The sequence below is a fragment of the Galleria mellonella genome, unplaced genomic scaffold (genome assembly GCF_026898425.1).
Source record: "Galleria mellonella isolate WM207_F2 unplaced genomic scaffold, CSIRO_AGI_GalMel_v1 utg117, whole genome shotgun sequence".
Lineage (NCBI taxonomy): Eukaryota > Metazoa > Arthropoda > Insecta > Lepidoptera > Pyralidae > Galleria > Galleria mellonella.
The window spans coordinates 3,810,447-3,820,978 of record NW_026441980.1 but is presented as its reverse complement, the minus strand read 5'-3'; the positions used below and the strand labels follow the sequence as shown (position 1 = coordinate 3,820,978).

General features: G+C 33.8%; 1 protein-coding gene across 3 annotated transcripts; it reads left to right on the top strand.

Annotated features, from left to right (window-relative positions):
• Window positions 1-98: 98 nt before the first annotated feature.
• LOC113513999 (proton-coupled folate transporter-like) lies at window positions 99-9,796 on the top strand. Of its 3 annotated transcripts, none has more exons than XR_008253049.1 (6): window positions 99-1,162; window positions 1,256-1,415; window positions 2,198-2,299; window positions 4,505-4,640; window positions 6,591-6,674; window positions 7,734-7,790. XR_008253049.1 is itself a non-coding variant. In XM_052896641.1 (6 exons), exons 1-6 carry the CDS (start codon window positions 353-355, stop codon window positions 9,020-9,022), a joined length of 1,413 nt encoding a protein of 470 aa, XP_052752601.1. In that variant the 5' UTR covers window positions 99-352; the 3' UTR covers window positions 9,023-9,796. The 3 variants fall into 3 exon arrangements, 2 of the variants coding, with proteins under 2 accessions (XP_052752601.1, XP_026753785.2); XM_052896641.1 differs by lacking the exon at window positions 4,505-4,640 and adding an exon at window positions 8,923-9,796 and having other exon boundaries at window positions 7,734-7,890; XM_026897984.3 differs by lacking the exon at window positions 4,505-4,640 and adding an exon at window positions 8,923-9,796 and having other exon boundaries at window positions 7,734-7,917.
• Window positions 9,797-10,532: the final 736 nt, after the last annotated feature.

Sequence of the window (10,532 nt, the reverse complement as noted above, 5' to 3'; positions counted from 1 at the left end):
GTCATTCAACATTGAGATGATCTAGTGTCATCAGTTCGAGTTGTTTGGGCTTAATGGCGTTTATTTCTCTGAGTGTGTTTGTGAATGCATTAAACAACGATATGCCAATGGTTGTTTGCTTAGATTGAGAACAATAGATTGATTTGGTCCCCGCGAGCGAACGCTTCGAACGAACAGTGTCGGCCATTATCTTCTATTTATCTTTGTAGTGTGTCGATGTGCACTTCACACCAACACTAACAATGTAATACAAATTTAACCCTTGAAGATACACAACTGTGGCGTTAAATTATACTATGTTAAAATAACATATCGAAAGCATATTCAAAATAGGTAAAATTTACATTAAAAAATGGAACAACCGGAAAAGGTAGAAATAGGTATCCAAGGTGACACCGCCGAAGTTTTACCGTTAAAATCGGAAACCAATAATGCGGTCCAAAACATGAGTCTTATTGAAAAAATAAGGTACGTGAAATCTAATATAACGGTTGAGCCTGTTTTGGCTCTATTCGTGATGCCTAGTGTGTTGGCAATGTTGGCAACACAGAATTTAAATTTGGATAAGGCTTGTCGAGTGAATTTGGGATTCGGTGATAGTGTATGCGAAGATTTGAGGTTGAGAAACCGAGCGAACCACAGTTTCGAGGAGGATGAAGTACAGAAATTGATCGCGTCAGTACAAGCTTGGAAGAGCGTAGTTCAAACCGCAATACCAACCATATTGATGCTGTTCATAGGCGCGTGGAGTGATAAAACAGGGAGACGGAAAATTTGTATGCTAATGCCAATCTTCGGGGAATTCATGACGTGTCTCTTGAATATTGTGAACACGTATTTTTTCTATCAAGTCCCAGTGGAATTGACGGTGGTTATGGAAGTGTTATTCCCAGCGTTGACTGGCGGATGGTATACTATGATTCTTGGTGCGTTCAGTTATCTAGCTGACATAACTTCGAAGGAAACGAGGACATTCCGCATTGGCATTCTTAACTTGTGTATGACTGTTGGGTTTCCCATTGGTATGGGTTTGAGTGGGGTGCTTTTGAAACGTTTAGGGTTTTATGGCGTATTTACCATATCCGCCATATTGCAGTTTATAAATTTTTTTTACGTTCTATTTGTCATAAAAGATCACACTTGGCTGGAAAATAAGGAAAAGGTTTGTGTTATATTGTTGTAATCTTGATAACAAATATCTTTTGCTATTGAACGAGTCAATATTAATATGTAAATATTAATTTGTTTCAAAAAGGTAAAACGATATGGATGTAGTGGATTTCTATTAGACTTTTTCGATATTAATAGTTTAAAAGAAACAATGGAAATAGCTATCAAGAAAGGTATTAATAACAGGAGAACAAGGATATGCCTCATTTTAACTGTTGTTTTTCTGACATTCGGCCCAATGTGGGGTAAGTATTATATTACATAATTTTTTCCGAATACAACAATTCCAATATGCAATCTAAGAAATAAATATCAGAGTTACTTTATCCTGTTCGATAAAATGTAATTACCTATAAGGAAAAAAAAATGTAAACAAAAATATTTCTTTGGAATTAACTATTAAATACTAATTTCTTTTGTTATACTCCAATCTTTTTATGAATCGTAAAAAAAATTAGTTTGTACCTTTAAAATTTCTTTACGAATTCTGTTAAATTTGTTGTCAACGGACTTAAGTAGGTTTAAGATTTAGAGCAGTCGATTGGTAACATATTTATTCCAAAGAAAAAAGATTTGTGATTTTTTAAATAATTGCATTTCTTGTTTTTTTTTTTTATGTCTATTAAATTTTAATATGTATTATCCGCATATTAAATTTAATATATCTAATTTTTTTATCGTGATGATAGTTACTTTTCAATTTGTATATGATATTTCAGATTTTTTTAATATCTGATTCTTAGTTGCAAGTATTAAAGAAAATATCTATTAAGTATAAATAGTTGTTTATCAAAATAACTATTATAAATATTTATTTATAAAAATAGCTGTTCTAAATAGTCATATAACTAAATAATTGGTTTCTGCCCAATAGCTGTTATTTTCACTTAATGTTTATAGGTCAGTGAATTTCTCTCATTTATTTTTCTTATTATTTTCTCCTGCTTTATGAAAGGTCAGTTATAATTTTGTGTTCGAAAAACAGTCTCCATTGTTTGTAAGGTTTTTATTTCTGTCATATCAACAGGTGAGCTTAGTGTGGTATATTTATTCTCTCGGTACCGTTTCAACTGGGATGAGGTGAAGTACAGCATCTTCTCTACCTACAGTCTCATCACACACGCTATTGGTGAGTATAAGTAAGTATTACTCCTCTCCATCCAAAGGTTGCCTGGTAGAGATCGCTTTTAGCGATATAGTCGCCCATTGTTTTCTCACTGTGATTATTTCTTGTAATTGTTTTTATTTATAACAAGTTTATTATTTATTTATTTATAAATTACTCACCACATTTACAGTATCCCAAAACGTGTAGTGAACCATAGGTTTATTTTTTTAACAAAATTTTAAAAATACATCTATTTTGTCATTAAATATATCAATATCTAGCTGCTGAGCAATCAGAGAAATCTATCTAGAGAATCTATTGTAAACTTTTGGAGGAAACAATGAAGATTATCTATCTATTAGTATATATGTATGTAGGTAAGATATAGATATAAATAAAGCTTTTTACGGCAATGACCGTATCAATCCAGGTCATTGATCCAGGCAAAGAATGGGTTACTCCTTTCTTACCTGTGAGTGTCGTAAAAGGCCACTAAGGGAATTTAACGGTCGAGGAAATCGCAGCAGCGTCCCTTTTAAAACATCACCAAAAGCCTAATTGCGGTTGCCAATTCGCCTGCCATGTGTGGCAACTACTGGCAAAACCATCCTTGCGAGGGTATGTTTAGTAGTGGATAGTTAACGGCTGGTCTGATGAAGGCTTTTTATATACTTGTAAGATTTTTACCAGATACAATTTGATTTTATATTAATAATCCAATAAATGTTCCACTTTTGAACACGGGTTATGGATACAATGTTTTTGTTGTCGGTTAGAATTGATCATGACTTTTCAGAGTCTTTTTTTTATTTATGAAAATAAAATGGTAAGACTGATAGCGTTATATAATATTTCCCTGATATTCATTCATTATATTAGTATAAACTATTGAAGGGTGATAGGTGTAAGTAAGCCAATCGTGATTAATCAATCAGTAATTTAACTTCAGTATGATACAGAGAGAGCCAGCATATTGTTAGCAATGGAGCCAGTGCAGGGACTATTGGCCAATTATCAACAATTCTCTCTCCCTCGGAGGGTCGGTTAGTTAGAGTAGCATATCAGTAAGTTTCGATACTTTCAGTTTGCTTTCAATCGATGTGGTTAAGTGGTGAATTGGTTGAAAATTAGACGATCAATTTAACATTAACTTTTATTATTATTATTATATCAGCCATTAACTGTTCAGTGCTGAACATCGGCCTCTCCCATAAGGCGGATTTTATTAGTAGTTTCTACGCTTGGTAGGCGGGTTAGCAACCGCAGTTAAGTTTTGATGACTTTTGAGAGGGACTGATGCCATATTTTGAGTCGATTGCTTGGGTACGTCCCATTCGTGTTTCAACCGTGAAGCAGTTGTGTTTGCATGGCTGTGTTTCGGTTTGAAGGGTGGGATATGGCCTGGGTACAGAGGAATAACACCTAGTCAAATGGCAACCCAAACAGTATACTCTGTTATGTCCATGGTACTGTTCATGTCTATAGGCGACGGTTACCACTTTCCATCAGGGGATTGTTTGCCATTCTAAGAAAAAAAAAAAAAAAATTACCTACATAATATTCATAATTTCGTTAGGTACTCTTATATACTCCCGGCTTCATCATTAGTGTCCATTAAAGGAACTATTAATAATTTTTTGGCTAAAAATATTTGCTGTATGTTACGTAGATGCGTATCGGTGCTTATGTTCTTTCGTGATATGTAAAATCGATGGCGTTTTCAATGTTTAGATGCAACTGCAAAATATTTTTTTATTTACAGTATTTCCATAACTTACTAAGATGGCAAATAAGGGTATACAGTTTGCCTGATGATAAGCATTTACCGTAACCTTCTGACTTTTGCAATGCACGCGCGTTGTAAACACAAAATTCATTTTGTTACTTTTTTTAAACAGTTTTAGGTTATCATCATTTTAGCCGTTAATTGTCCACTGGTGAACATAAGCCTTCCGCATAAGAGGAGTTTTGCCTGTAGTTGCCATGCTTGGCAGGCGAGTTGGCAACCGCAGTTAGGCTTTTGGTGATGTTTTAAGTAGGATGTTGCTGCCCATCTCTTTACCATTAAGTTCCCTTAGTCGCCTCTTATGACACCCACGGGAAAGGATGAGGGGACCTATTCTGTGGTGGGACCATACGGGGAATTTTATGCTATAGTCTCTTGACAAAAATCGTAGTCGAGAGTTTGCCCCTCAGAAATATTTTCAAATTTGCCATCATAAACAGGTACACTATTCGCTAAGTGTGTTCAGCAAGAAGTTAAAAGCGGACGACGCTGTATTAGGAATGATATCTTCAACGAGCAAGATCTGTGGCGCCTTGGTAATGGCTTTCGCTAGAAACGACTACGAAGCGTATCTATGTAAGTACTTTGAAGTTTGCCAACGAAAAATTAATGCTCTTTTAATATTCAGCAAAACTGAACTTTGTTACTTGTGATCTAGTGCACCTTGGTAATCCAGGATCCGAGTTATGGGATGACCTGGTAAATCCAGCGTTATGGGAAATCTATGTAAATGTCGATTGAGTTGTTATCATAATGATATCATAGGTATATGTTAGTAAGAATAATATTTGGTATGTAACCACAATAATATTTGTTTGGATTCAACAAATATTGTCGAGAACAAGGAAAAGCTGTTTTTTTATGAATACGTCAGCCAAAAAATATATATTTCGTAAAACGTGCAAAGAAATTTAATAAATGATACGACCGTTGGAATGTTGCCATAAACCCGCATACAATGAAATGCATCAGTAGCATGCACTACGATCTCATTAAAAAAATATATTGTTGTCTCTGTGCTAGCTAGTCTGTACCGATATTAAAATTCTTAAATTATTAAACTGTATGTGCTTTTATCGCAGCATTCTTTAATCTGTGTTTTTCTACTTACTTTGTTACAATAGGCAAAATTTTAATAAATTAAAATTTTACCTATACACTCGTATATAAAAATCAACTGTTTTGTTGAGTTTCGCTAAAACTCAAAAATATTGGCTTGATAGATTTGAATACTTAATAAAATAAAAAAAAATCTGTAAATCTTTATAGTTCAGCTTAAAAATTGCTACTTTGAATGACTTTTGTTTACTTTGAATTACTTTATTAGTAATTATTGAATAATATAAATGTAAAAGCTTTAATATAAATATTGATACATAGTTGATCAATAAAAAGTGGTACCAAGGCGAGATTAATGCTATAGACACTAGCAGCCAACCTTTGGGAATTACAGAGATATGTATTTGAAGGTGATTTGTTTTTGTTAGATCATGGAACCTGTACTATACCACTGATTTGGATTTCGGATATGGAATATTCAATATCATTTAATAAAGTAATAAAATTGTCATTAAGCCACGTCTGCACATGGGAGATATTTAAGATAAGTCGACATCTTAATAAGAGAAATAGGAACTAAAACAATAATTTTTAAAAGTCTTGTATGTCTGTTTATTTGTATTGGCATCACGCAAGAAATATTGAATCAAATTGGATGCAGTTCTTACAGTTGTGATCCTGAAGGTCTGATTGAATATCTGGTATATGTTTTATCTGAACATGCTATCAAGAAGTAGTTTATTTCATTAGTTTTCCTACTTTTGAAATCCACGTGTACGAAATAGCAGGAAAAAAGCTAGTTACAAAATAAACATATATCAATAACATTGATTTTATCTGGTTTAATTACATCCTAGATATTTTGAATACGGGATCTGTTTGCTTGTACTTGATTCCAAACTAGATGTTCTATGTGAAATATTTAACTAGTTACCTTTGATCCTAGCTCCTGAAATAAGACCACCCTGATTTCAATTTGATAATCATCAAATCAGCCAGTTTTTAGTCCACTGCTGAACATAAGCATCCCTCATAAATTGGAAGGTTTAGTCAATAGTAGCTGCACTGGGCAGGCAAGTTGGCAACCGCAGTTAGGCTTTGGTGGTGTTTTAAGAAGGATGCTGCTGCCTTACCCTCGACCCTTAAGTTCCCTTAGTCGCCTCTTACGATACCCATGGGGAAGAAAGGGCTGGCCCATTCTATGCCGGGACTACGCAGCGAATTTCAACTCATTGAACTAGTTCAAATGGAAAATCAAAAGTAAAGTTTTAATGACCAAAATTTTTACTGGACTTTGTCCCGAAGAACTTTAAAGTTTACATTGAAAACATCCTTTGTTAAAGTCTCATTATAAGCGAAACGATTATATCAATGATAAAAATATCTGTCCAAATTAAGATTAACTCTCGTTAAACTTTTGACTTGTTTTCTAATTGTGTATATTAGTTAATAAATATTTTCTTACAGCACCACTAGTGGAAATATTAAATGGCACATCGAGTATAGCTTTAAGATCGATAGCTTCGAAATTGGTTTCGTATCAGGAACTAGGTAAGTTTGCTTTTATTCTTTTACTAGCTGAATTCTGGCTTTACCAGCGTGTAGTGTACTGTATATCGCGTGTGGTGGGACCACATACAAACTACTGAATGGATATAAATTAAAGTTGGTAAACGAGTAGGTTATATCCTGACTTGGTGCATAAGATACTGTATACACTACACTCATCATCATCATATCAGCCTTTAAATGTCCACTGCTGAACATAAGCCTCCCCCTTGGGGGCTATTGCCAGTAGTTGCCACGCTTGTAAAGCGGGTTGGCAACCGCAGTTTTAGAGACTTTTGAAAAGGGTCTCTGCTGCTCATCACTCGCTCTCCTTTAGTCGTCTCTTACGATATCCAAAGGAAGAGATGGCCTGTATATTTTTATATATTTTTTTTTATATAACTTAGAATGGCAAACAAGCTGAACGGCCCACCTGATAGAAAGTGGTAACCGTCGTCTATAGACATGAGCAGTACCATGGACATAACAGTGTATACTGTTTCGCCCATGATAGCCCCCATGCATTGCCATTTCTGAGGACTCAGGTGTTATTTCTCTGTACCCAGTAAATTCATGCCATATCCTACCCTTCAAACCGAAACACAGCCATGCAAACATAACTGCTTCACAGTTGAAACACGAATGCGAATTGAAACATGCTGAGACCACACCGTCAATTCCTTAGACATACACATATATAAATAAAATATATTCATAAAGATAGAAGTTACGTTTTGAATTAATCGATTGAGTAATGTTTCGTATGGTGAGAATTTATACATTTTTATTTTTATTTATTTATTTATAGAAAAACCAGGGCTACACTAGAGGAAATAGATACAGTTTAGAATCACAAACTAAGCCACAAATAGCAACAGTACAAATAAAAGGCGCTGCACACAAAGCAACAAAAATAGGAATTAATAAAAAAAAAAATGGAAACCAAAAACGGAATGACAAAAAAAAATAATAATGAATGAAATACAGAGTAAAAATATTATGCAACATATAATGGCAAACTGTTTGCTCTATAAGCGACTATAATATCTAAATTGTTTCCAGGTAAAGTGTTTTCTCTATTCGGAGTGGCAGAAACGATGGTGCCGCTGGTGTTCGCGCCACTGTATTCCCGCGTGTACATAGCGACACTCCACGTCCTGCCCGGAGCTATATTTCTGTTGAGTGTACTGTTCGTAATACCGGCGACGGTTATATTCGGGTACGACAGCACTTTTCAATCACTAATGTACGTTTTGTGTAAGGAAACAACTCAATTCGTCTATGTAATAAGTATCACCATAGAGTGATACGGAGTGTTGTTGTTTTATCTATGGTTTTATTACGTTTTTCGCGATGTTGTTCGCGCCGTGATATGTTTGTATTTTTTCCATGGGAATAAGGGAATATAAGTTTTATTCCTATATGTAATATATAAAAATATATATATTTTGTTGTATCAGCCATTAACTGTGCACTGCTGAACATAACCTCGCTTAAAAGAAGGGTTTTGCCAATTGGCAACCGCAGATTAGCTTTTGGTGTGTTAAGAGGGACACTGCTGTCTATCCCTCGACTATTAAGCTTCATTAGTCGCCTCTTACGACACCCTCGGGAAACGAATCTTTTATGGGTATTCTCAGTATTGCATTTGTTTATTATTAATTTAATAAAATATTATATTAATGTTATTCTTAATAGTAATTATGCTTCTGCTTTTTTAGCCACTTGTTGACTTTCAATCGATTTCTATATATATTTTATACAACTTAGAATGGCAAATAAGCTGACGGCCCACCTGATGGACAGTAGTAACTGTCGCCTATAGACATGGGCAGTACCATGGACATAGCAGAGTATACTGCTTCACCCATGATACGCCCTATGCGTTGCTATTCCTGAGGACTCAGCTGTTATTCCTCTGTACCCTGTAAATTCACTGCCATATCCCACCTTTCAAACCGAAACATAGCCATGCAAATACAACTGCTTCACGGTAGAAATACAAATGGGACAAAGGTATCCAAGCAAACGATTTTTGTACAAAGTCTCCCTCTGGTCTGGTCTATATATGTATTAGGTGTATATTTTTTATGTTTGTTACCTCATAACTCCCTTAGTTCTAAACCGATTTAGATAAAACTTTTTTTTTATCAGAAAAGACACCGGGAAGTTGAAGGAAGAAGGAAGGGGAAGAAGAAGATGATGATGATGAGATATTATGATGTTCATTATTATTCTTTTTTCATTATAGATGGTTTTACTGGATGCACAAAAAAGATAAAAAAGACAAACGATTGAACGGACCAAATAGCTGTGCAGGCGCCGATAGTTCTTCTCCTGTTACTGTGTAAACATGAGATCTAATTAAAATCTATGTATATTACTTGTAAACATTGGAGTTAGTTTTTAAGCATAATTTTTTATTTCTAAAATTTCAATTATATATTACAGCGAAATCATAATGATTTCGCTACAATTACTATATTATGCAATTTTAATGTGAAATTTGTGTTTCGTTTAACTTCGAAATTTCGAAAAACATTTCGTGGTAGACTCTCAGATTTGTAATCACGCATGCGTTCGGTAATCGCCCGGGGCCATATTGCCGGTTAGAGATGCATGCGCTATTTACCAATAGTAAATCCTTGTTTTTGTTACAAATTGTAATTTTAGAGACTTATGGAAAATTTATGGTTACGAAACGATCTTGAACATGTTTATCAAAGGATATATGAGTAATTTACACAAATCTTAAGATTTTAAACTATTTGGTTCATAAAAAATAATAAAAAAAAAATAAAACTAATTAAATATAACTTTTATTTTATATTATGGAGGAAGTTATATAAAAAGTTAAATAAAGAGGATAATAGTGTGAATTGGATAATAACGTTGTTTTATTTAATATGATTAGGTCTCAAGAAGAAGCCAATTAAATATGTTGACTATATTTTTATCTATTGATCTGTAAGAGTATTTTAATGTTTTACTAGTAGAATTAATAATAATTTATTTTTATGGTTATATCACAGTATAAATAATACTACTTATCAAGTTCGATTTAAAAATGTATATATATGGTTTTTATAATTATTTAAATCTTTTTTAAAAAGCACAGGTACTTTGTGCTTTTTTCAATTAAGCAAATGAGAATATTTTCAATTAGGCTTTTTTAAAAGTAATATCATTGTTAGTTCTGAACAAATTTTTATAAATTTATTGTAATTGTTGCTTACCAACAAATTTTACTCAAAATGTAAAATGTAATGTACTATTTTTGTAAAGCTAAATCTAAAATTACCTGAACATGCAATATAAAATGGGAGAAAATTCTCTTGTAAATAAAGGAACGTTAAGAAAAAGAGTTGTTTCATTTCATAAAGCCTTTAAAACTTATAATCTCAAAATGGAAAAACTATTTACTTTTAAATGTAAGTGCGGAGTAAAAAACTAGTTGCGAAACAACATAGATTAAGTACTTGCGATTGTCGCGTTTACAATTAAAGTCGCTTACGACATTTTTGTGGACCAATGTACACTTGTTTATAAGAAAAGGGATGCTTCTACCATATCAGTCATTCACTATCCACTGTTGAACATAGTCCTCCCCATAAGGGAGGTGTTGACTATATTTGCCACGCTTGGCAAGCAGATTGGCAATCACAGTTAGACTTTTGGTGATGTTTTAAGAGGGATGCTGCTGCCCATCCCTCGACTATTGAGTTCCTCTAGCTATCTCTTACGACAGGAAAGAAAGGGGTAGTCCATTCTATGCCGGAATCACACGTCACTCAAAAAGGGATGCGTCAATTGATTTTAGTTGCTTTTCATGTTGCAGTTTTAATGTTTATAACAACAAAA

What these genes read in the sequence shown, in the direction of transcription:
- LOC113513999 (XM_026897984.3), top strand. Translation starts at nt 353, where the DNA reads ATGGAACAACCGGAAAAGGTAGAAATAGGTATCCAAGGTGACACCGCC. An exon ending in GACATTCGGCCCAATGTGGG is followed by an intron (nt 1,416 to 2,197) that starts GTAAGTATTATA and finishes TCATATCAACAG; the next exon opens with GTGAGCTTAGTGTGGTATAT. An exon ending in AGCACTTTTCAATCACTAAT is followed by an intron (nt 7,918 to 8,922) that starts GTACGTTTTGTG and finishes TTTTCATTATAG; the next exon opens with ATGGTTTTACTGGATGCACA.